The 26,384-nt window shown below is 44.0% G+C and overlaps 1 protein-coding gene across 4 annotated transcripts in view; it reads left to right on the top strand.

Moving 5' to 3' along the window:
- Positions 1–15,115, top strand: part of LOC119323007 — a 16,949-nt gene extending 1,834 nt beyond the window's left edge. Inside the window, exons 2-20 of one of the 4 annotated variants that reach the window (XM_037596564.1) lie at positions 1,283–1,435; positions 1,543–1,627; positions 2,136–2,238; positions 2,321–2,405; positions 2,888–2,971; positions 3,054–3,083; positions 3,168–3,271; positions 4,259–4,364; positions 5,556–5,980; positions 6,196–6,277; positions 6,444–6,620; positions 6,691–6,744; positions 7,624–7,716; positions 7,806–7,871; positions 7,981–8,027; positions 8,156–8,827; positions 8,980–9,301; positions 14,319–14,524; positions 14,743–15,115. In XM_037596564.1, the coding sequence (XP_037452461.1) occupies positions 1,319–1,435; positions 1,543–1,627; positions 2,136–2,238; positions 2,321–2,405; positions 2,888–2,971; positions 3,054–3,083; positions 3,168–3,271; positions 4,259–4,364; positions 5,556–5,980; positions 6,196–6,277; positions 6,444–6,620; positions 6,691–6,744; positions 7,624–7,716; positions 7,806–7,871; positions 7,981–8,027; positions 8,156–8,827; positions 8,980–9,301; positions 14,319–14,411 (2,745 nt within the window). In that variant the 5' untranslated portion in view covers positions 1,283–1,318 and the 3' untranslated portion in view covers positions 14,412–14,524; positions 14,743–15,115. Of the gene's footprint in view, positions 1–1,282; positions 1,628–1,975; positions 2,239–2,320; positions 2,406–2,887; positions 2,972–3,053; positions 3,084–3,167; positions 3,272–4,258; positions 4,365–5,555; positions 5,981–6,195; positions 6,278–6,443; positions 6,621–6,690; positions 6,745–7,623; positions 7,717–7,805; positions 7,872–7,980; positions 8,028–8,155; positions 8,828–8,979; positions 9,545–14,318; positions 14,525–14,742 lie in introns of those variants that run through there. The other 3 variants (XM_037596563.1, XM_037596562.1, XM_037596561.1) reach the window with 3 other exon arrangements.
- Positions 15,116–26,384: the final 11,269 nt, after the last annotated feature.

The raw sequence follows: 26,384 nt of genomic DNA, 5'->3' as shown, positions 1-26,384 counted from the left end.
AGGGTGTGGCGGGCCACACCTACACCCTACTACATCCGCCCCTGCTTGCTACTCCCTCCGTAAGGAAATATAAGATCGTTTTCCCCCCTGATATATATATATATATAGGGAAAATTCATCCTACCATCCGGTGGTAGTTACCCCATATGTCTCATATACTACCATGTGGTACTATATATACTACTTTATCATTTTAAATATATTCATATACAATATCTAAGATATTTCAAAGCAAGTTACATGAAAAAATTACATATGAACCCATACTTTTTGTTATATTTGTGAAATACGTACATATTTGTACGTAAAAAAGAGCATACTCAAAACATGGTATATACTACCTAAAAATTAGTATATATACTACCTAATCATTGTTATATACTACATACTAGACGTACATATTCTCAATTTTGACAGATACTACATACAACATACAAAACGCAAGTGGTGGTAACTACCACTGCTTGTAGGAAACATTTGTCCTATATATATATATATATGCATTGGGCCAGATTTCTTAGGGTGTGGCGGGTTACACCCTACTACATCCGCCCCTGCTTGCTACTCCCTCCGTAAAGAAATATAAGATCGTTTAGATGATCTAAACGATCTTATATTTCTTTACGGAGGGAGTGTTTGTTAATTGGTATTTTGAGTTGCTGCTTGCTATTGAATGAACTATGAGAATGACTCGTCATGTCTTGCTGCCTTGCTGTTGCTACTTGATGGGTATGTCTATGTCATGTATATGAGTTACTCCGCCCGTCCCATAATATAAGAGCGTTTGTGACACTAATGTATCATGTGGTTGCTGGTTACTCTGTCATGTTATTACAACTCATATACATGACATAGACACAATCAGCAAGTAGCAACAGCACCAGTTGCTGGTTGTGCCTCCTCTCATCTATCTCCCCGGGATGCCCTGGCCTCTCTCTCTCTCTCTCTCTCTCTCTCTCTCTCTCTCTCTGCACGAGCGGTGGCGGAGGTGGCACCGGAGAACGGGGGGCAGTGGGGGCCGACAATGGAGACCGCTCGTGCAGCAGCACACCCAACCTAGCGCCATAGCTGTTGTCGTTACATTGTTCGCTCCTGTCTTTTTCCCTGTTCGTGCAACATTTTTCTGACCTCTGACTGATGCGATTCTGTAATGGACACTGTATCCCTAGCTCCACTTTTTTAACTTGTGAAGATGAAATTAGCTCCAGGTGATTCTGGACTATAATCGCATGAATGCAAGGTTAACTACAAGTCATCATATCATATGGCATACATTTTGCAGGGTTTGATGCTCTAAGGTTTCTCTGGCTTCGGTGTCATGGCTCCGCATTACCAAGCCACCACCCTGATTGCCTCCCCATCCTATCCAGATGCCATCACTTGGTCAAGTGACAACTTGGTGGCCGTTGCCTCTGGTCACATCATCACTATTCTGGTATGAGCAATTTCAGCGCCCTATCGTACCGCCTTCACTTTCACTCTCAGGTATTATGGTAATCAATCTATTGGATTGGCATTGCATTCGTCATGTTTTTCCTCTAGAACCCAGCAGCTCTTGATGGGCCTCGTGGACTCGTTGTGCTTCGCCCTAGGGATCCTTTTCCCATTGGAGTGGTCAACAGGGAAGGTAGGTCCTAAGTTGAATGTGTATTGTACATGTTAGTAGGGTACTCATGCAGTTTGATAGGCACAATGAGGTGAAATAATTATTTCATCCTGAGAGTCTTTTGTTTATGGTTGCATAGTCAGTATAATGCTTGTGAGAATTCAAGACTCGTAGTGTTAGTTTGGACACATCGTGAGCAATTTGATGTTTTAAAACGAGGCACTCAGTCAGTGCTTTTGTTGAGATCGTCAAAGGCCAACTCCAAAGGATGATGATGATTGATGTATCGATTTGTTTCAATCTGTGGCAAATATTGAAGAATTGTTCAGTTGTAGTGTAATAAGAAGTTTGTTAACATTGATATTGCAGTGAGAGTATGATATGCTATTATGCTGTTCAAATGAAGTGAAAATACCACTTCTTTGGGACTACAATGGAATATCTGGATGGCATTTCAGAGGTCGGCTACTTTACGACAATTGGAAAACAGCAATTTTTGTTTCATTTGAAATCTTCTCAACATTTGCAGATCTCTTTGAACCAAGTTTAGTGCCAACATCCTTAGTGCGTGATACTGAACCATGTGCACGGTCAGTTTCATGGTCTCAACAAGGATTTGCTCCTAATTCTGGGTAATTTCTGTTGATTGATATATTAGATTCATGCATTCATCTTTTCGCCTAATAATTTTGTTTATATGGATCATTATTTCAGTTGTTTGTTGGCTGTCTGTACTGTTGATGGTCACGTGAATCTTTACCGTCCGCCAGTTTCTGAATTTTGTGATGACTGGGTTAAGGTAAACACCTGTTTGGCTAAAGCAGTTCATATTAAGACATCTGGAGTTAGAATCAGTAGCCACCATAATTCTCATTTTTCTGTATACTTGGGACTAAAGTTTGCATGATCCATATGCATATGGATCCTATAATTTTTATATATCAATAGCTCGCCATTAACAGCTTCACCTAGTTTGCAGTCAAGTTTTTATATGTTAATACCTTTTTTTCCACCTGTTACAAACAAAAGAAACTTGTACTCCCTCCGTCCCATAATATAAGAGCATTTTTGATACTATTATATTATGGGACGGAGGGAGTACATTACAATTTTGGGTCATAGTTTTTTTCATTTTTATTAAATCTTCCACAAGTTTGTTCTTGCCAAAGTTAATATTTCTTGTTTTCATTTCAATTTTATTTTCTTCTGTCATTGTGGAGTTATCACTTGGTCTAGGCCACAACTACAATTATGCTCATCAACTCCGAATTGGTTGGTTAGGTTGCGGATATATCTCAATTGTTGTTTAACTATTACCAAAATATAAACTTCGGAGAGGATGATGGTCCAGATTCATTTCCTCAGGTACGCTGCCTTCCACCTGAGCACCGAGGTTTCCCTGATTATTGTAGAATTTTGTTGTTGACAGTTTTCTCTCATACATTAGGAAAAGGCAAATATTGACCACGCTCCTCAGGTATGCTCCCTTCCACTTGAGCACTGAGTGGTTTTCTTGATTATCATAGAATATCGTCATGATTTTTTCCCCTTCATATATTAGGAAAAGTTAAATAACAAGCACACACTGGACACAGGATATGCCGGTGAATTGCAAGAACCTCTTTCTCGCAGGGGTCCTGGACGGAGAAAAAGGAAGCCAGTAAGGTGAATGGTACTGTCTGTTAAATCATCAAAGCTTTACAATTTTCACTGAAAAACATAACCAAGTTTTGAAACAACAAGATAATCCAAAGGGGTTAGTTCAAGAAAAATGATAAGATTGATTCACATGCCTTAGTGGCTCGGTGACGGAAAAGTAGTTTGTGTGAAAAGATTTGCATGCCAGTACAGTTCTAGATCATATTAACAGCGACTCTAGAGAAATATGGGTTTAGAAGTTTGCTCTGGGCCTCACACTTTCAACACTTGTTTTCTGGGAGACAGATTGTACCTTTATTGCATTTGGCATTTTCTCTGTGAGTGAAGTCCAATGCTTAGTGAGCAATGATGGCCTCCAATCATAAGAAGTTAGTAGATTGCATTAACAGAGCACCACCGGTTTGCAAAGCCCTTATATCTAAGGAACTCGAAAAGGAATGACCACGCCGCAGTATCTAAGGCTTTAGCTATGTCGAGCTTCAGCAATAAGCATTGACCTCTCTTTTGGTAGAATTAAAAAGGAGCATTCAAAGTTTTGGCCATGTTTACAAAGCACCTAAAGCTGACTCATTATATAAAGGAATGTATGTCACCTTGTGTGGTTATAAATCTACACTGCAATGGGAAAGCTATGCACGCTTTTCTGTTGTAGTATTGATAGTTAATCTGAGAAATAAGGTAAGCCAAGCTAAGGGTGCACGACATTGCTAAAAATTTATCATCTTAGCTATTATCTAGTGCCAACTGTTGATATATCAGCCTCATCTACCACACGTAAACAAGGTACATAGGGGTGTTCGGTTTCAACTTTCAAACCCATCATGCCACATTTCTACTAGCATATGTTTTGGTCTTTTAACTGATTTATTTTATTTTCATTTGAAATGCCAACATTTTTTGGTGGCCTTCTAGCATTCTTATATTGTGCCTGAACGACCATTCAAAATAAATTTGTGCCTGAATTTATTTGAAGTGGATTTTGACTGATTGTAGAGTTGAAGGCTATGTTTATGATGATGATGATGGAGATGATACTTCAAAGGATGCAGACTTCTCTCTGAATCCATGCCCTACATTAACGAAGATACCTATGAAAAAGGTAGTTTTTACATGTTGATATGTAGGCTTATGTTCAGTTTAACTTGATTAATTTGAGAAATTTGACAAAATGACACATTTTTTCTTTGACTTTGCTTCAAAGGCACATGTTCCATTGTCTTTGCCAAAAAGACACATATTTGGATGACTAGTAGACAAAATGACATAGTTTGTGTTTTTTTTCTTCTCATTTTTGTGTTTTAGGGCCACATGTCAGACTTTGTTGGATGAATATGCCCTCTGGTCTAACTCCCTGTGCATCTCCTGATCAAATCGATCAGAACTGGTTTTAGAAGCGATCGGATTGATCAAAATCGATCGACTCCTCTCCTCGCCTTTCCCCGGCCGCCCCTCACCTTGTTCGGCCCCTCGCCGATGCCTACCCGCTGCCTCGGCGCGTCCCTCCCTCTAGCTTGCCGTCGTCCCTCCTCTGTCTGTCTCGGCCGGTGGTACCTGGAACTAGGCCGTGCGGTGGCTGCCCCGGAGCAGGTGTGGCTTGGCTGCTGTGGTGGACCGGGAGCAGCCGACAGGCGAGGGGCGTGCTGAGGTGCCCCTCCCAGCCGTCCGTTTTTGTGTGTGCTGAGGACGGCGGCAACTTGTTGGTTCTGCCAACTTGTGCATTGGTGGTGCAACTGGCCCCAGCCAGGCGCTGCTTGCTCTCCTCACTGGAGGTACTTGTAGGCTGTTGGTGTTTGGCTGTTGCTCCTCTATCTGTAGCAGCGAGCGTAGCAGCTGCTTGCTGCCTGTTGTCTTTTGGATGTCATCAACATTTTGGCAATGTAATTAATTGTATCGTTTGCTGTTCATGAGATGAGTGAGGCCAGGGTAAAGCCCAGCAGCGCGACGCCTCTCTGCTCTTTCTTCTCTCCAGGTTGCACGTACCGGCCCTAATTGATCGATCGGTCTTTTTTAAATTGAAATGGGAGCAGGCTACAGCAAAAATACCAGGAACATTTTCGTCCTAAAAACTCTGACATGTGACCTCGGAATGAAAAAAATGAGAAAAAGACAGTGTCATTTTGTCTAACTGTCAACCAAGTATGTGCCATTCTGGCATGGACAATGAAAGGTGTGCTTCTAGAGCAAAGGCATAGGAAAAGTGTGTCATTTTGTGAATTCTTATTTTTAACTCACATACATGGTTGTCTTTTATCTGATTCTGGATTTAACTTTGGCCCAATTGTGATTCCAGATTGACATGCCTGTGCATGAAATGGCTGTTGTAATTGCACAAGCTGGCTCACAAAATACCAAAGAAGCATTCTCTTGCAATGGAGAAAACAAACTTCTTCCTCTGATCACAGCAAAACAATATTCACGTCGCAATGCACTTTTGTCTTCTCTCGTAGTTGCATGGTCACCAGTTTTGCCATCACACAACGCTATTTCTCATTGGTGTATTCTTGCTGTTGGCTCAAAGTCTGGGGATGTTTCATTTTGGAAAATCAATAAGCCCGAGCACTACACAATAGATGTTTGCACTGTTACCAAAGATCCAATATTCGTTGGGGTTCTTCAAGCTCATAATTCATCGGTTTGTGCCATTAGTTGGGAAGTTTCATGTTCAAGATCTTCAAGGTCTTCATTACTTTTAGCAACTGGATGCTTGGATGGAAGGCAAGCACATTTTTACTTATTCTTTGTAAATGTTGCAACCTTATTGTTTGTCTTTAAATGGTTTCATTGAGCTTGATTCATGACAAGTAGAAAAGGGTACCTATGTTTAATTAATTAGAAATAAGATGTTTTGTGCTATTTCGCACGAAGTCCTGGATGCTAGATCAGCAACATAGAACCCGTGCAATCAATGATTTTCCATGAACTTTTTTCAGTGTGAAGATATGGTCAGGTGATATCGAAGGATCGAATCAATGTACAGATGCGAAAGAAGTGTCATTTTCGTCAGTCACAGAGGTACATATTAAGCAACATCTTTGTACCTGTGTTTATTTGATGCATATAGGTGGATATTTCAGACTAATTGATGTAACATCCAATGAATATAGGCATGCTTGTCTTTAGCTTTATTGCTGTGGCTGCTCTAATTATATACTCAATTCTGAAATGTTCCTCTTTTCAGGTGACCACTAATTCATCAGCTCCTGTCTCATCAATTTCATTGTCCACACCAGCTCAGCCTCGACAAGAGGTTAATTTGGCAGTTGGAAGAGTATCTGGATCACTGGAAACATGGATATTGGACCTGTGCAGCAACGAAGTTGAGAATAGCAGTGAATGTCATGCACATGATCGAGTGGTAAAATTTCATTGTAATCAAATGTCTTTTCTCTCCAATAAAATTCAACTAATTGTCAACACTACCATAGGTGACAGGTTTATCATGGGGTTTAGATGGCCACTGTTTATACAGCTGCAGTCAGGTGCATTAACTTGTCGCAACTCTGTGATTATTCCTTCTGATTGTGGCAGGGTAAAGAAAATCATGAAATTGTGTCCTCTGCTACCCTTGGCTCCTAGTAGGTTACCTTAGCCGGTCCCTTAGCTCCCCCAGGGAGTGGCAATACTACTATCTGAAGTCCTAATAAATTTTGTTACTATGGTAGTGTGGGTAGTATGTGCTTATTTGGTTGTTAAAGTAACGAAAACGCTCCAAATATGCTAGAATTAACAACATAATCATTACTAATATTGTGAGATGGATACTGATGTCAACTGACAACCAATACCATGTGAACATCCCATGCCAATGCCATCATATGACATGTTGCTATGGCATGTTATGTCGTAATGTCGGTATTTCTCTGGGTGTATTATGGTCCAATGAAACTCATTGGAGTGGTGGGGGGTTTAGTTCAAGTAACTGAAACTTTGAGGACATGAGTGAGAAGGTAAACGGAGTGCCGGATCTATGTCGACAGTTATCCCAAGCTAAAAGCTAGTTAACCACTTGACCTAGTTATGGATAATTAGTCAATGACCGCTGTCTTGGTCCCTTGACATATGTTGTATTAGTACTGTTGGCTATGTACTAGTACTACTGTGCTTATCCCGACACCTTTTTGTTAGTGTTATCCAAGCTTTGTTGCAAACTTGTAACTGCTAAAAATTTACGAGTCCCTTTTGATGCCTTCTGTATTTGATGGAGTTACTTTAGTTTTTCACAAATATGCTTCTAACAATAACTCCCATGTCCATGTTATTTTCTTGCACCTGAATTGTATTATACTGCACAGTATTATTTTGTGTCATCCTAAACTTTGTTTTTCATGCGGATTCTGCAAATTTCTCATCTTTATCAGGATAATTCTGCGCGCTGTTGGATCTTTGAAAAGAATCAACTTGAAGAAGTTCCCGTGCACACAAATTTCCCAGAGCTAAAAGAATCAATAGATGTAAAACTGAGACTCCTTGTTGACCTTCGCCTTTTTCCTGAATTTGTGAGCTTGTATCATACTAACTGGTATCTCAAATGTTCATGCAGCTCTCAGTAGTATCTCATCAATGCTTTGGTCTTACACTTTCACCTGGAGAAGTAATGATTGCTGTGGTATGCTGTAGGTTGTTCCTTAAATCTGACATTTGTTGCTCAACTGCGACTTTTGCACTTGAGCTTGTGTACATAAGCTACACCAATTGATGGATATTGTCTCTTTCAGGTCCGCAGCTTGGATCCAAATATGCTAGACCAGATGTACCAAGCCAGGTATTATTTATGAGCTTAGTATAGGAAGCACTGGAGTCTTGTAATAGAAATCTTCATGTATTGACTGCTTTGAGATAAAAGTCCATCGTCAATTCATCATGGTAACATTTTGTGAACAAAAACAACAGGACACAAAAGGCAGTGGTTGAGTTCATTTGGATTGGTGGCCAGTTCCTTGGCATTCCACTAAACAAGGACATATATATCTCCAACAAACAATCTGCAAAGTCATCCGAGACTAACTTCTTATGGTGGGGTTCCAACATTCTTTGGTCATTGAACAATTATGAAAAATGTGAAACCGGACTTGTCTTATGGGATGTCATAGCTGCTTTACAAGTGCTCATGAAATCCGCACCAGCATTTTTGGAGACACTAATGCATAAATGGGTCTCAGATTTGTTTTCAGATGATCAACAACGTGTTTCTATCGATACCCTGTGTCAGTGTAGAAAGGACATGATGTCCAATGTCAGCTCGCGGAAGCTACACCTGTTGAATATCATTTGTAGGAAAGTAATGCTTCGTGATCCTGCTGGAGAAAATGGCAATAACACATCAACTGATTTGTGGAGCAGTCTTCTGTTGAGCAGCGAAAGAGAGCTACGAGAGAGACTTGTGGCTTTCACTTTTGCTGCTGTCTTGAATCGAATGTCATATTTTCGCAAGGGCGCATGTGCTGAAAACATGTGGTTTCCTGTTGGTGTTGCCCAGATGCGTTCTTGGGTGTCTATGAACAGTGGAGGAGTGCATAATCAGCTCAGGTCTCTCAGTTCGACAATTAAGCGTCTTGGAAGCAGGTATTCAGTTTTTGCTAGATTTATTATTCATCTACTCTATAAGCTGATTCCATTACTTCAAGGACCTAAAGTAATCTATTAGTTTTGTCAGTTCATTGAACTGTAAAATTGGGCATTCAGTATATCTGCTTTAAATTGTTTTTCTGTTGCAGGATCAACTCTGTGTGTGAATACTCAGCTAAAGAAACCTGTGCCTATTGCTCCACACCGGTTCACTTCGAGTCACCTGACATAGCCTTGTGTGGAAGTGTCGATCCTGCTATTGTTCCGACAGAAAGGCACAAGCTGTCAAGATGTGCAGCATCGATGCGCTTATGCTCTGTTTTGGAACCAACTTGGTACTGTGTATGTTGTGGAGGAATGGTTGATAAGCTTGTGCCTGAGACCTATTTCGCCATGAAGACATCTCCTTTGTTGGGTGCTGCCAATCCAGACGATGAATCATCACTTTACTCAGCACCTGCTGTTCCTCGTGTTATGAAGTGAGCCTATATTCCATCGGGCCAACAGGCCAGCACATATACATGAAGGGAAATAAGCAAAGAAGCCCCTATACAATATGATAACTACACACACATCACAACCTTGTTCTAACACCACCCCCCCTCCCTCAAACTCAAGGGGGATCTTGGACACCGAGTTTGGACAGGAAAAAGCTGTGTCGGGACCGTGTCTGAGCTTTTGTCAGAAAATCAGCAAGCTGAAGCTCCGAGGGCACATACTGAGGGGCCACAATTCTGTCTTGCACCTGAGAACGAGTGTAGGAGGCATCAACACCGATGTGCTTGGTGAGCTCATGCTTAACAGGATCACGGGCAATGCTGGGTGCCCCAGTGCTGTCGGAGAGCAGAGGGGTCGGTGTAGCAGTGGAAACACCAAAATCCTGAAGAAGCCATCGTAGCCAAGTAATTTCTGCAGTCACGGACGCCATAGCTCGCAGCTCAGCCTCAGCACTGGAGCGAGATACAGCATTCTGCTTCTTGGTCTTCCAGGCAATTAGGGAGGAGCCAAGAAAAACACAATAGGCAGAGAGAGAGCGGCGATCAGTGGGATCGCTGGCCCAGGTAGCATCACAGTAGGCCTGAAGCTGAAGAGAGCTGGAGCGAGGGAAGAATAAGCAACGAGTCACGGTACCACGAAGGTAACGAAGAACACGAAGAAGGTGACTGTAGTGAAGTTGAGTGGGAGCAGAGACAAACTGACTTAGAATGTGCACAGCATAAGAAATGTCAAGACGAGTGATGCCTAGATAGACAAGGCTCCCAACAAGATGGCGGTAGCGTGTGGGATCTGCAAGGGGTTCACCCTCACCAGGACGAAGATGGAGACCAAACTCCATAGGAGTGTCAACCGTGCGCTGATCAGTGAGGCAGGCACGAGTGAGAAGATCTTGGATGTACTTCTCTTGAGAGAGATAAATACCCTCAGGGGAAGAAATGATCTTAAGTCCAAGAAAGTAGCGAAGAGAACCCAAATCAGTCATCAAGAATTGCTCATGTAGACGTTTCTTCACAAAATCAATGAATTGGTGGTCAGCCCCTGTGATAATCATGTCATCAACATAGAGTAGTAAAAGGGTGCGACCGTGAGGAGAAGTGTGAATAAACAGAGCAGGATCATGAACACTAGCAGAGAACCCGATCCTTGTGATGACGGCGGAGAAACGCTCAAACCAGGTACGAGGAGCTTGTTTCAGCCCGTAAAGAGCGCGCCGAAGGCGACAGACAGTGCCATCAGAGACAGTAGCCAGGAGGCGGCTGCATATAGACCACTTCCCGCAGCTCACCATTCAAGAAGGCATTCTTGACATCTAATTGAGAGATGGACCACTGCCGAACAGCAGCAACAACCAAAAGAGTGCGAACAGTGGTCATGTGAGCAACAGGAGCAAAAATCTCATCATAGTCACGACCATACTCCTGCTGGAAGCCACGCGCAACAAGACGAGCTTTGTAGCGCACGAGAGAACCATCTGAATGTGTCTTAACCTTGTAGACCCATTTGCAAGTGATGGGTCTAACGCCTGTAGGCAGGGGTACAAGGTCCCAAGTGCCTGTGCGCTCAAGAGCATGAATTTCCTCTGCCATAGCATGCTGCCATTCAGAATGAGCAGCAGCCTCACGATACGTAGACGGCTCAACAAGAGTGGTAGCAGCAGCAACATAGTACGCAGGAGGCTGGAGAGTGTGGCGATCACGCAGATTATACCGGGGAGCAGGAGGGGTAGGTGGTTCTGAAGGAATGGGACCCAACAGGGAAGGAGTGGAAGTGGAAGTGGGCGCATCCGAGGGAGAAGGGTGCCGAGCACGACGGGAGTAGATAAAAGGAAGCGGAGAGAGAGGGGAAGTGGAAGGTGGCGCATCAGAGGGAGAAGGGTGTTGAGCACGACGGGAGTAGGTAAAAGGAAAAGGAGAGAGAGTGGATGGCTCAACCCGAGTAGGAGAGTCAGGAATAGAAACCTCATCCTGTGTAAGCTGAAGCTCATGAGCAGACACATGTGAAAGGCTAGGAGTGGACCTACCAGGTGACGATAAAGGTGAAGAATCAGGTAGAGTCAAAAAAGAGAGAGGCTCGACTAACGACTCGGTTGTGGCAGTATAAGAATGACGAGGGTAGAAGGAGCGAGACTCATCAAAAGTGACATCTTTGGAGATTCTCAGTCTTCGAGCAATAGGGTCCCAGCAACGGTAACCTTTGTACTCCAAACTGTAGCCAAGGAAAACACATTCAACAGATTGAGCAGTCAATTTGGTGCGTTCATGAGGGTGGAGAAGAACAAAACAGGCACAACCAAACAGGCGTAGACCACTATAATCAGCTGGACCATCACCTAGATGATCAACTGGTATCCCTCCCTGAAGAGCAACAGAAGGCTGAATATTAATGAGATAAACAGCGGTAGAGACAGCCTCAGCCCAAAAGTGCGGGGGAACAACAGAAGATAAAAGAAGAGCCCGAGCAGTCTCAAGGACGTGACGATGTTTGCGTTCAGCCACCCCATTTTGAGCGTGTGCACCAGGACAGGAATACTGAGGAAGGGTACCCTGTTCAGCAAGGAAACCACGAAGCACACGAGATAAGTACTCGCCAGCCGAATCAGCACGAAAAACTCGAACAGAGGAATCATACTGAGTGCGAACCATGGTAGCAAACGACTTGTAAATTTGAAGCACTTGACTACGAGATGACATAAAGTAGATCCAAGTGTGGCGAGAAAAATCATCAATGAAAATTATATAATATTTGTGACCCCCTTTCGAAACAAAGGGGGCAGGACCCCATACATCAGAGTGAACAAGTTCAAAAGGTCGTTGAGAAACAGAATTACTAGAGGGATATGGAAGTTGTATCTGCTTGCCAAGCTTACAACCCATACAAGTTAGTGAACTATCACCAGGTACAGACCCTAGAACACCACTCCTAACCAAAGAAGACAAGCGGGAGCCACAAATGTGACCCAATCGATGATGCCACTGAGCGAAGGATGTGGTGGAGGTGGCAGCTGAAGCAAAAGGGGTGGTGATGTCCGACTGGCTAGAGGACGCAGCGGAAGGAAGGCGCAGCCAATCGAGCTCCCAAAGGCGCTGAGAGTCATGGCGCCGAGGACCGATCCCAACCAGAGTCCCCGTACGACGATCCTGAACACAACAAGAGTCAGAATCCAGAATAACACGACAACCCAAGTCAGTAAGTTGACCAGCAGATAGAAGTTGCATAGTCAGTTTAGGAACATGAGAAACGGTAGGGACATGAAAAGAAGACGTAGAAAGAGTCCCTCTTGCGGCAACAGAAAGAGAAGTGCCATCTGCAGTCTGAACTGTAAGAGGAGAAGGCACGGAATTGACAGCACAAAGATGATCTTTGTGTGGTGTCATGTGGAAGGAGGCCCCAGAATCAAGAATCCAGGGCAAAGATGTACCTGACGAAGAGTGCGGTGGTGGACCAGACGTCTGACCAGCAGAACCAGGAGAACCTGAGGATGGTGCAGAAGCAGTAAGGCGGCGCAGCAAGGTGAGCATCTCCTGGTGAACCTTCTCAAGGGAGCCCTCACGAGAATTAGAGGAGCCTCCCGAGTCCTTTTGAGGACGGCCACCACGGCGACCCTATTTCCTCCTCTTGATGCACTCCGTGATCATGTGACCATCCTGCTTGCAGTAGTTGCAGAAAGCACTAGTGGAGGTTGCTGCCACCTGTGTAGAAGAGGGCACACCAGGCAGCGGTGGTGGAACGCGGGCAGCCAGGACTGCTGAAGAGGATGGCAATAAGCCCGTGCTCCGTAGGCGCACCTCCTCAGATCGCACCTCAGCAAGGGCCTCCAGAGTAGAGAGCCGAGGATGGCGTGCCAATAGCTGAGCACGACTCTGCTCGAACTCCGGCCGGAGGCGAGTGAGGAAGTCATAGAGGCGACGAACCTCCAGCTTAGCTTGTTGCCGCACACAACACTGACATCTGCGACAAACATCAGCTCTCAGAGAGTCCAATTGGCGCCACACCGCCGACATCTCCTTGTAGAAATCATCCACAGTAGCATCTCCCTGTTGTAGTTGTTGCTCTTGACGAACAACAGAGAGATACATGGCATCCCCTGTAGACTCATAGCGATGGCGAAGGTGCTCCCACATCTGATATGCAGTGGTAAGGGCCACCACATCCATGGTGAGATCAACATCCATGCTGTTCACCAAGATAGAAGAGGCTCGAGCATCATCATTTGTCCATTGCTTGTATAAGTGGAGTTGATTCTGATACTCTTCAGTGGCCTCTTCAAAAGCATCTAGCATCTCACGTTGCTTGGTTTCATCGGCATCAACAGGGAAGGCCAACTCAGCTGGAAGAGTGGGCAGCAGGGGACAAGGCAGAGCACCAGAGAGGTGCTCCCAGACCAGCTGGCCCCTCATGTGCAGCTTCATGTGCTGCACCCAGTCCCTATAGTTCTGTCCGTTGAAGATAACAGGACATCGTGAGACTGGGACAGCACCGGTGGTGGTGGAGGGCGCCATTGCAGCAGAGCAGCAACAGCAGCTCGTTGAAGACCAGCAGCAGCAGGAGGCACAGCTTGATGGCAGCAGCAGACCAGGAGGAGAAGAGCAGCAGCAGCAGCTCGTTGAAGAAGAGCAGCAGCAGCAGCAGAGAAGAGGAGCAGCAGCAGCAGCAACTCGTTGAAGAGCAGCAGCAGCACGTTGAGGCGGCGGTGCCGGCCGGGAAGGACGGCGGCAGCAGCGGCCTGGAACGGCGGCGGCCTGGACCAGCAGGCGGCAGCAGCTACCAGGAAGAAGAGGGGAGAGGCTCGATGAAGAGAGGAGCGGCGGCCGGCGGCGGCCGCGGCGGCGGCGGCGACCAGAGGCGGCGGCGGCTGCTGGGGAACCTAACCCTAGCTCTTATACCATGTTATGAAGTGAGCCTATATTCCATCGGGCCAACAGGCCAGCACATATACATGAAGGGAAATAAGCAAAGAAGCCCCTATACAATATGATAACTACACACACAGCACAACCCTGTTCTAACACCTCGTTGCCCCTTCTGCGGCATATTGCTGCAGAGGTTGATGCCAGAGTTCCTGCTCTCCGTCTCCCCGGTATAGAAGCTAGTGAGACTTTTTTGCTCAAGTGCACATCGTCTCTTTTTGCATTATTGTGCGTTTGTTGTTTATTCCTAGAGGCTGCCAAAAAAGGATGGAAAGCAACATCATCATGAGTAAGTCCTGAACTTCTTTTATCTATATGTTTGAATTACTGAGCTCCAAACACCCTTTTAACACATGATTAGGAAGTTTCTACGGAATATGACCAGGAACGATATGAGCTTTATCTTCCATACAGCACGCACATTATATTACTCTACTACTTTTTAATAGGCCTGTTATTAGGCTATTGGTTGATTGTGCCACTGAGTTTCTTATAATGGTATTTCAGCGTCAGCATGATTGTTCTTGGGGAGATGCTTGTTTTGAATATTATGTTGGTCAGCGCGTGCAGTGGCATCTGTAGCTTCGGTAGAGATCGAGGAAGAGCCAGATAGTCTAAAGGCAGAAGGAAATGGTTCAAGAGAAGAGGCCTAGCGGCTTAAAGCCTTCACCGTTCTTCATCATGTTGTACTACGGATTAATGTTTGCTCTTTTTTTTCCTGTTGTCTCTGACGGTCCAAAAGGCTTCTAGGACTCATAACTGGTCAAGTGTTTTAACATATGATGTACACACGATTATTTTCCATTTCTTAGCTGTGGACATAAGAGTTCTACTATAGGGTTTTCATGTCTCGATTTATATGATGCGTCATTTTAGCTTGTGGTGGGGCTATGCTTGAGATTGTTGGTTACTTATATATAGTAATAGACAGAAGCAAGTGAGTTTGACAAAAACAGAATGTATAACATATACAGAGAGGGCTGTGGAGCAGATTTGTTCGATTTTGGAGGATCATAATCCACCATCTGCCGGGTACTATCTTATTTTGTGCTACTTATGCCGGAGTAACCATCTAGTGGCTGGTGACTCCTAACATAGTCTTGATAGATCTGTAGATCGGGTAGGCTTAGGTATTAGCGGTAGATTTATCTTCTCCTTTGCTTGAAGAGCTCGAGTCATTGGCCATGGTGAAGAAGGTGGCGGCGGAGAGTGAGCAGCGGCAGTGGTGGTGCTTCCCATCACTTCGGGCTAACCTAGATCGGTAGGTTTATCGGTGGGGTTTGCGGCAGCATGATGAACCTCTTAGTGCGTGCCCTGGCCCCCACCTCTTTATATAGCCCGCGTGACAGGGGCCCATCAACCATAGGCGGGTTGAGTGGCCCCGATTAGGGATCAGGGCGCGGATCTAAGGGTCTAGTGGGTCGTTGGGCACACGCGGTGGAGATCAACCTAACATTCCCCTCAACCCCCCCTCCCCTCTCAACTTTACTTTTAACCATATATTTTTCACTTTACTCGTTTCATCACAGACCAATACATAGAACATGTTTCATCGTCACAGCTCAATTGCCGATAGAATCTGACAACTACAGCATACCTCTTTGTTTTGTAACAAATTCTGTTTCTTTTGGGCCTCTCATGATCTAGGAACCATAGGCTTTCTATTAAACCCATGCCGGCTAAGTGTTCCTTGAACACATTGGGTGGTAAGCCTTTCGTAAGCGGATCCGCAAGCATATCCTTTGTCCTTGTATGCTCGAGACTTATAGTGTGATCCTGGATTTTATCTTTCACAACATAATACTTTATCTCTATTGTTTTGGCAACATTACTCGACTTCTTGTTGTGAGCATAGAATATTGTGGGCTGGTTGTCACAATACATCTTTAGTGGTTTGTCAATACAATCTATCACTTTCAAGTCGGGTATAAATTTCTTTAACCATATCGCCTGCCTCGTGGCCTCATAACATGCTATAAATTCTGCATTCATCGTGGACGATGCAACTATTGACTGTTTGGAGCTTCTCCACGAAATAGCCCCTCCAGCGAGAGTGAACATGTATCCTGACATGGATTTTCTATCATCTCTGTCTCCCGCAAAATCTGCATCTGAATACCCTCTTATCTCTAGGGAATCAGATCTCCTGTATGTTAGCATGTGGTCCTTCGTGCCTTGCGCATAACGCAATGCTTTCTTTACCATCTTCCAGTGCTTTGTGCTTGGATTCTCTTGATATCTATCGAGTACCCCGGTGATGAAAGCTAAGTCAGGGCGAGTGCATACTTGTGCATACTGTAAACTTCCAACAGCCGAAACATATGGTACTGCTTTCATTTGATCGATCTCGTACTGGTTCTTGGGACATTGGAATTTCCCAAAACTGTCGCCCTTGACTATCGGAGCAAGTGTGGCTTTACTCGCATGCATATTATACTTTTTAAGAACCTTTTCTAAATATTCCTTCTGGGATAGTCCTAAAGCTCCATTTTTCCTATCTCGGTGAATTTCTATGCCCAAAACATATGATGCTTCACCAAGATCTGTTATATCAAAATTTGAGGACAAGAACTTCTTTACTGCTAGCAAGCAAGATATCATCCACATACAAGATTAGGAAAATATATTTTCCATTTTTAAACTTTGCATAAATGCAGTTGTCCTCAACATTCTCTTTAAATCCAAAACTTTAATTGTCTCATTAAACTTTAGATACCACTGTCTAGAGTCTTGTCTTAATCATAAATAGATTTCTTCAGGCGACATCCCATATCTTTCTTGCCTTCCATGATAAAACCCTTGGGTTGTTTCATGTAAACATTTTCTTTTAAATCCCCGTTCAAAAATGCCGTCTTTACATCTATTTGATGTAACTCTAAATCAAAATGTGCAACTAATGCCATTATGATTCTGAAGGAATCCTTACATGAGATTGGGGGAGATGCCTCATTGTAATCTGTCCCTTCTCTTTGTGTAAATCTTTTTGCCACAAGTCGTGCTTTATACTTTCCTACATTCCCTTTAGAGTCATACTTATTTTTGTAGACCCATTTATAGCCTACTGTTTTGGCTCCTTTAGGAATATTCTCAAAGTCCCAAACATCTTTGGAACTCATCGATTTCATGTCGTCTTCCATTGCCTCCAGCCACTTTGATGAGTGAGGGCTTCTCATGGCTTCTTCATACGAAGTGGGATCACCTTCCATATGAACTATTTCTGTGTTATAAACTTTATAATCAGTAGAAATAGCTGACCTTTTGGGTCTTGTAGACCTTCTAAGGGCCTCACCCCTAGGCTCATTTTGTGCCTCATCTTCCGGCACATCTTCTAAAAGTGGCTGTTGCACCTCCCTTTCATGCTCAACGACGGGTTCAGCTGGCTCCTGACGGACAGGTTCCGGATCTTCTCCCATAGTTATCATGGGTGGAGTTACAACAGGTGCTTGCATTGCAACCTCAGGGATTGTCGATGCATGTACAACAGGTAGTGAGAAAAATGGCTCCTGAATCATCGGATTAGGTGCATGCACCCTCTTCTCCTCAAGATCAATTTTCCGAGCTACCATGCTCCCCTCATCATTTCGTCCTCTAAGAAGACTGCATGTCTTGTTTCTAAAAACTTTGTGTATCTCTTTGGATAGTAGAAACGAAAACCTTTTGATCTACCAGGATAGCCAATGAAGTGGCAACCGAATGTTTTGGGATTTGCAATATTTGGATTAAACACTTTGGCCTCAGGTAGGCTCCCCCAGGGAGGGTCCTGTTCCTGTCCACAATTCATATGATATTTTGGGCACCGACTTGCTTGGCACTCTATTGAGAATGTGAATGGCGGTTTTAAGCGCCTCCATCCATAATCCCAATGGCAAGGTGGAGTAACTCATCATGCTGCAAACCATATCCATAAGTGTACGGTTACGCCTTTCAGCTACTCCATTTTGCTGAGGCTCGCCCGACATTGAATACCGGGCCACTATGCCAGTCGCTTGTAAGAACTTTGCAAAAGGTCTAGGGACTTAGCCATATGGAGTTGCCGACTGTAGTACTCCCCCCACGGTTAGATCTTACTATCTTTATTCTTTTATCATGCTGATTTTCAACTTCAACTTTGAATATTTTAAATTTATCCAACGCTTTAGATCTTTCTTTGATTGGATAAATATAACCATATCGGGAGTAATCATCTATGAATGTTATGAACGAGTCATAGCCATCCACACTTTTCACAGGAAATGGTCCAGAAATGTCAGTGTGAATGATTTTTAGTGTTCCTGTGCTACGGTTTGCACCCTTTTTGATTTGTTTTACACACTTTCCTTTAATGCACTCTATGCATTGCTCTATGTCTGAGAACTCTAATGGAGGAAGAATTTCATTTTTAACTAGTCTTTCTATTCTCCCCCTCGAAATATGGCCCAAGCGATAGTGCCATAATTTCGATGAGTCATGAGTTCTCTTTCTTTTCTTTTGTTCTTTATCCAACGCGAAAACATGCTCATTCACATTACACACATAATACACTTTTTCACGTAGTGATAATAAATAAAGCTCATCGTGTAGGAAAGCAACACCCACATGAGTATTATTAAACCATATGGCACACTTGCCATGTCCAAAGTGACATTCATAATGATCTTTATCCAAACACGAAACACTAATTAAGTTTTTGTGGCATGAAGGAACATATAAAACATCTCTAAGCAGACGCATGAATCCATCAGCTAACTCTAGGAGATGTTGCCGACAGCTTCAACTTCCGCTTCAACTCCATTTGCAACTTCAATGTATCTTTCGCTTCTTTGTGTAGTCCGCATCGAATGGAATCCCTGTTATGAATTTGCAACATGAACAGTTGCTCCTGAGTCAATCCACCAAGTAGATTTCGAAAACTGTGTATACAAGGATTCATTTACAAAGAAAACAATGTTGTTACCTCTCTTTGCCATTATTGACTTTAGCCAAACAGGGCAATCTTTCTTGTAGTGCCTAGTCTGCTTACAATGGAGGCATGTATCTTTGTCCATTGGGAAAGGCTTTTGCTGATGCTGATATTGAGCTTTTCCATGTGGCTTTGAAGGGGGACCTTTGCCATTCTGATTGTAGTTCTTTTCTTATTATCCTTCACATAGTTCATAAAACCACCATGTGAGGTTTTAAGTCATTACTCTTCTTGCACACACATGGCTATAGTCTTTTCAATGTCCCATTTTTCAGGCGACATGTTGTAGTTGACAATAAAGGTGTCAAACTCTTTCGACAGTGAAGCCATAACTAGGTAAACAAGGAATGCAGGCTTGAGCTTCAAATCCGCATCCATGGGTTTAAGCTTAGTTGCCATGTTGCTCATGCTGAGGATGTGCTCTCTTATGCCATGTCCACCGCATGTGTACTTTTCTGTCACCAGCTGCTTTAGCAACTGGGTAGCATATATATTTGAAGAACCAGTGAACTGGCTCTTTATCTTTTCAAGAAACTCCCATACAGAAGTACACTCTGCAATTGAGCCCACAATAGCATTCTCAATTGTGTTCTTTATGAAAGCCATGCACTTCTTATTGGCAGTGAGCCACTTTTGGTTTTCGAGGGTATATGACATCTTCACTGGAGCATGTTCCCTCTGCCTTTTCGTCCAAGCAGCATCATCATCTTTTGCACCTCTGACTGGCTCTGGTGGTTTGACTGGCTGTGGGGTGTCCACAACCCACCTCAGCACAAACAAAAGCCAAGTCAACTTTCTTTCTCCATTCAGTGTAGTTATCATTTGTGAGGGTTGGAACATCCTTGAGGCAACTCATCAAGTGGAAACCTCCTGAAACCACAATGAGGTGAGATCATAACAACAATTGCATGCATTAATCCAACGTTCGTCAAAATTAAACATACAACTATTTATGCAATTAAATCTATATCACCATTGGGCAAAAGTAGAATAAATGCACCTTTCACGCCCAAGATGCGACCCTATCCTAAAGGAACTTGAAGGTCCCACCAAGGATAGAAGCGCATCTTGAAGACGCTTTTGCAAGGTGGATATCATTACATCAAACCATTACATAATAGTTGGGGATACATACATAAGGCACAAACGCCCCGAGAATACATCAACATCATACAAGAGATCAACATCCGACTACGGATGGTACACAAACAGAAACTCAAACAATATCCACCCTGCTAGCCCAGGCTGCCGACCTGGAACCTATCCCCTGATCGGAGAAGAAGCAGAAGAACTCCAAAACAAGCAAACATCACTCTCGCGCCATGATCATCGCAAAACCTGTACCTGCAACTGTTGTTGTAGTAATCTGTGAGCCACGAGGACTCAGCAATCCCATTACCATGGGTATCAAGACTAGCAAAACTGAAAGAGCGTGGATGTCGCCTAGAGGGGGGGGGTGAATAGGCGTTTTAAAATAATTACAGTTTAGGCTTGAACAAATGCGGAATAAACCTAAAGGTTAATTTGTCAAGCACAAAACCTACAATAACTAGGCTCACCTATGTGCACCAACAACTTATGCTAAGCAAGATAAGCAACTATGTGATAGCAAGATATATGACAAGAACAATATGGCTATCACAAAGTAAAGTGCATAAGTAAAGGGCTCGGGTAAGATATAACCGAGGTACGCGGAGACAATGATGTATCCCGAAGTTCACACCCTTGCGGATGCTAATCTCCGTTTGGAGCGGTGTGGGGGCACAATGCTCCCCAAGAAGCCACTAGGGCCACCGTAATCTCCTCACACCCTCGCATAATGCAAGATGCCGTGATTCCACTAAGGGACCCTTGAGGGCGGTCACCGAACCCGTACAAATGGCAACCCTTGGGGGCGGTCACCGAACCCGTACACTTTGGCAACCCTTGGGGGTGGTCACCGGAACCCGTCAAATTGCTCGGGGCGATCTCCACAACCTAATTGGAGACCCCGACGCTTGCCCGGAGCTTTACACCACAATGATTGAGCTCCGAACACCACCAACCGTCTAGGGCGCCCAAGCACCCAAGAGGAACAAGCTCAAGGGCACCAAGCACCCAAGAGTAATAAGCTTCTAAACTTGTAACTTCCACGTATCACGTGGAGAACTCAAACCGATGCACCAAATGCAATGGCAAGGGCACACAGAGTGCCCAAGTCCTTCTCTCCCAAATCCCACCAAGGCAACTAATGCTAGGGAGGAAAATGAGAGGAAGAACGAAAGAAGATCATGAAGAACTCCAAGATCTAGATCCAAGGGGTTCCCCTCACTTAGAGGAGAAAGTGATTGGTGGAAACGTGGATCTAGATCTCCTCTCTCTTTTCCCTCAAGAACTAGCAAGAATCATTGGAGGGATTGAGAGTTAGCAAGCTCGAAGAAGGTCAACAATGGGGGAAGAACACGAGCTCAAAGGATAAGGTTGAATGGGGAAGAAGACCCCCTTTTATAGGAGCTCCCGAATCCAACCGTTATGCTCATAGCCCGCACAGAGCGGTACTACCGCTCTAAGGAGCGGTACTACCGCTAGGGCAGTAGTACCCCTTCGAAACACAATAGCGAGGAGGCAAAAAGGCCAGAAGAACCGTCGGAGCGGTAGTACCGCTCGTCCTCACGGTACTACCGCTCGACCTCACGGTACTATCGCTCGACCTCACGGTCTACCGCAAATGGTAGCGGTACTAAAAAAAATACTTCTATGCCTACTTTCGCTGAGCAAAACACGAGATTTTGGTCCAGAGCGGTACTACCGCTTAGGAGCCGCGATAGTACTTCTCTGGAGCGGTAGTAAAAAATTACATCCGCTCTAGTCGTGGTAGTACCGCTGCAACCTTTACCAAAACAGCCACAACTTTTGCAAACGGACTCCGAATTCAACGAAACCAAGTTTGTTGGAAAGCTAACGACATGGGCTAACACAATCTTGATAGAAATGTCAAGAATAAGCAAATGAGAAAAGTCCCAAAATAAAATGGTGAGAACCCTTCATCGGATAAGACCGGTAAAACCTCCAACACCGAAAACATCATAGAAGACGCATGCGAACTCCGTTTTCGATGAACTCAAGCTTGTCATCAAGATGACCATAAGCTATAAGACTCACAAAGATAACCCAACAAGAACCAAGAAACATGATGCAAGTATGCAATGGTTTGAGTTGTCTACTAACGATACGATCAAGCTACCAACTTGAGAGCCCCCCTTGATAGTACGGCAAACGATCCTATAACTCGGTCTCCCAACTACCACCACGAGACCGGTAAAATAGAAAACCTATCAAGGGAAAACCTTTGCCTTGCACATGGTCCACTTGAGCTAGATGAAGACGATCTTGACTCCCTCAAGTTGGACCACCTTTCTTGATTCCGTTGGCTCGATGAAGACTAGATGATTGCTCCCCCATAGTCCACTATGGGTGAGCCACTCTTAGGCACATCTTCACAAGTCCATTGACACCATAATGGATGGCAAGATTCAAGCACTTGATCTCTTCGTGATGCTCCACTTGAACTTGCACACGGCAATCTTGATGACGATCACCACTTGATGTCATCCTTTCCATGGGTTGTATGATATCTTCCTCTTGATGCAAGCCCATGGACACGTACCTAACCCCACATAGAACTCTCACATAGACCATGGGTTAGTACACAAAGTGCAATGGACATTGCTTACCATACCATGGGATCACTTGATCCCTCTCGGTACATCTTCTACGCTTTGTGAGTTGATCAACTTGATTCACTCTTGACTTAGTCTTGATCAACCTTGAATCTTTCCAACTCTCTTCATTTGGATGATGTCTTGAAGGTAAACATGAATGATCACACAATCTTCTTCTTCAAGACATGCTTGCAATAAGGTCAACACTCACATGACCAATCTTTGGATAATTCCTTAATAGCACCTTGGTCAACTCATAAACTCCTTGAAACCAACACATGGACTTCAAGAAAAGCCTATGGATAAATCCTTTAAATATAACTCAAGACAACCATTAGTCCATAGAGATCGTCATCAATTACCAAAACCAAACATGGGGGCACCGCATGTTCTTTCAATCTCCCCCATTTTAGTAATTGATGACAATCACTTTCAAGAGAGTTTATATAAGGAATTATGCTTCACTATGCAATGCAACAACCAATAGTGCATGCATATGAGATGCAAATGCTAAGGAACAAAACCAAAGCAAGAAGAGATAACTCTCTAAACTTCTCCACAAAACTCTCTGAAACTTCTCCCCCATTGGCATCGATTGCCAAAATGGGTGAAAAGCTATAAATTGTGGTCCTCCATAAATTGTGTATTTCTTCACAAGAAAGTAGAATGCAATACACATATCCAACGGTAAATACTTGGAGGATACAAACTATATTGAGGCACAAAGATTGCTAAAGAATGACATGCCACAAGGACATAACAATGAGAGGCACAAGCAATCAAGAAATCAAAAGATACCGATTGAAGCAAGCAATCAAAGGATATCAATTGAAACAACTAGACCAAAGATCCTACGAGCCACATGAATAAAGGATATTATGATATGGGCAAAGGAGTGTTCTAAAGAAACTAGAGAAGCTCCCCGGGAAGGGTGTAGGTGGTGGTGAGGCAAATGGTAAAACCAAGGTTGGGCCTTTCTGGAGGAGTTTTATTCAAAGCAAACAGTCAAGGGGGTCCCATAAATCACCCAACCGCGTAAGGAACGCAAAATCAAGGAACATAACACCGGTATGACGGAAACTAGGGCGACAAGAGTGGAATAAAACACCAGGCATAAGGCCGAGTCTTCCACCCTTAAGTATATAGATGCATTAATTAAATAAGAGATATTGTGATATTCCAACATAATCCTGTCCACCATGGAGCAATCTCCAACTTCACCTGCAACTAACAACACTATAAGAGGGGCTGAGCAAAGCGGTAACATAGCCAAGCAACGGTTTGCTAGGAAGGGTGAAAAAGGTTAGAAGCTGACATGGCAAATTGGGAGGCTTGAAGAACAGGTGATAGGTAGCGCAGCAAAGCGACAGAACGAAGCAACTAGCATATCAATGATAGTAGTGAGATCCAAGGTGACGGTCATCTTGCCTGAAATCCCGCAAGGAAGAAGAACGAGTCCATGAAGAAGACGAATGGATGAAGCCGAACCAAGCATAGACGAACGAATCCTCACGATCGCAACGAAACAGGAACTATCGAGAAGAAGCACACAACATGGTAAACACACCACACATAGACATGGCATGATGCTCAGCCAAGTATGATGCAAGACAAGACTACATGAAGCTACTCATGGTAAGATATGATGCATATAAGAACAACACATCAAAGCAAGGTTAAATGAGGCCGGAAACAACATATAATAAATCCGGTAAGTCCTCATATGCAAATTTCGAAATTGGTCCAGATCTAAAAAAAAACTTATGTTCAAGTTGTTAAACAACAAGTTAAAATGCACCGTGATGATCTACACGAAATTCTAGTCAAGTTGCATATAAAGTTCATTTAGTTCGGAGCTATGACCTAGAAGATATGAGCAAAACAAGATAAACATGGCATTGATGCAAAATGCATACAAACATCAAGCAAACATACCCAAAACAAGGATGCAAGAAGGTAATATGAAACTACATGCAATTCTAAGCAAGTTTCATATAGAGCACACTCAAAACGGAGCAACGGTTCAACACATACACATGAAACAAGTTTAAAGGCCAAAACAGCAACTAGGCATCTAGCAAGCATCAAAACAATACGCTACAACACCTCAACATAAAAACAAAAGGCATGGGCATGATGTACAGGTAAAGCATGACAAAACATGAACACTGAGCTATCTCCAGAAATCATTATAACATGCTCAAAAGGACATGGCAAAAAAAGGAATGGGATGCTACTACTAAATACAAAGCAAAACTCGCTTACTGAACTAATTCCAAAGATTAACAGAAAACATGGTAGCATCCATGCAAACATGGCAAGTGATATGCCAGATTCAGACATGGCAGGAACAACGATAAGTAGGCATGTTGGTGAGCTTTTACCACTCACCACAGAGCAATACATGGCATGAAAAGGTAACCAACAGTAAGAAGACATGTTTATGAAACTAAGAATGACAATAGCATACTCATAGGGTGCATGGATCACTAGCAAAGCACATGACAAAACTGAACTTAATGTTACCATGCTTACAACAACATTATTTAGCAACTTGAGTGCAAGATTACAACAAGCTGCAGCAGGCTATAAATGCAACCAAGGGCATGGATGGATAGAGCATGACATGTAAAACAAAACATCATTAGTGAACATCTCCAGATTATGCATATAATGACTTGTAGCAACAGGTTTACATAGCACCATGATATAACAGATTCAGCCTAGGAAAACAGCAGCAACAAGTACCCTACTTCACGAGCTAGATGCACTCACTACAAAACTCACAAAAATACATGGATTGCACCTCTATAAAGATGACATGATGTAGCTCAAAACTCATGTAGACATCAAGCTCATACGATGCACACACAAAATGCAAAGAAAAAGACAAAACAACAAGTTATAACTGTTTCAGCAGGTTAACATCATATATCACTCTTGCAACGATGATTAGGGCATCAAGATGAACTCAAACGAGCATAGCACAATGGAATAAAATGAAGAGAATCTCCCAATGAACATTCTGATATATTAAACGCACAAATCGGAACAATCGAGCATCAAGTTATGGCATGTCAAAGTAGCACACATAATATGCAAAATTTGGGACTTAGCAGTTTTCGGACGGGGCGAGGCTTAGCGGCAGCTCACCCATGGGCTTGGCCCAGTTGGTGGAGAGGGAAGCAGGCCCGACAGCTAGGCTGGCGGAGCTGGGCCCTGGGAGGCCCACGTAGAGGAGGAAGCCCAAGCGGGCGACAACGTCATCCTGCTCCTCGAAGCAGAGGACGAGCGAGGCGGCGGCGGACGGTAGGGGCTCCGACAGCAGCGGGAAAGGCCGGGGAGGAGGCCGTGGGCGTCGGAGATGGCCGGATCCGATCGTGGGCGACGAGGACAGCCCGGATCCGGGGCAGAGGCGACCGGCGGCGACGAACTCCATGGCGGCAAGGCTGCGGTTGGAGCGGCGAGGGGTCGACGGGGCAGGGCAGAGCTACGGCGGCAGCGACGCG

The sequence above is a fragment of the Triticum dicoccoides genome, chromosome 6B (genome assembly GCF_002162155.2).
Source record: "Triticum dicoccoides isolate Atlit2015 ecotype Zavitan chromosome 6B, WEW_v2.0, whole genome shotgun sequence".
Lineage (NCBI taxonomy): Eukaryota > Viridiplantae > Streptophyta > Magnoliopsida > Poales > Poaceae > Triticum > Triticum dicoccoides.
The sequence above is the reverse complement of the archived record's forward strand: the minus strand, read 5'-3'. Positions and strand labels throughout refer to the sequence as shown.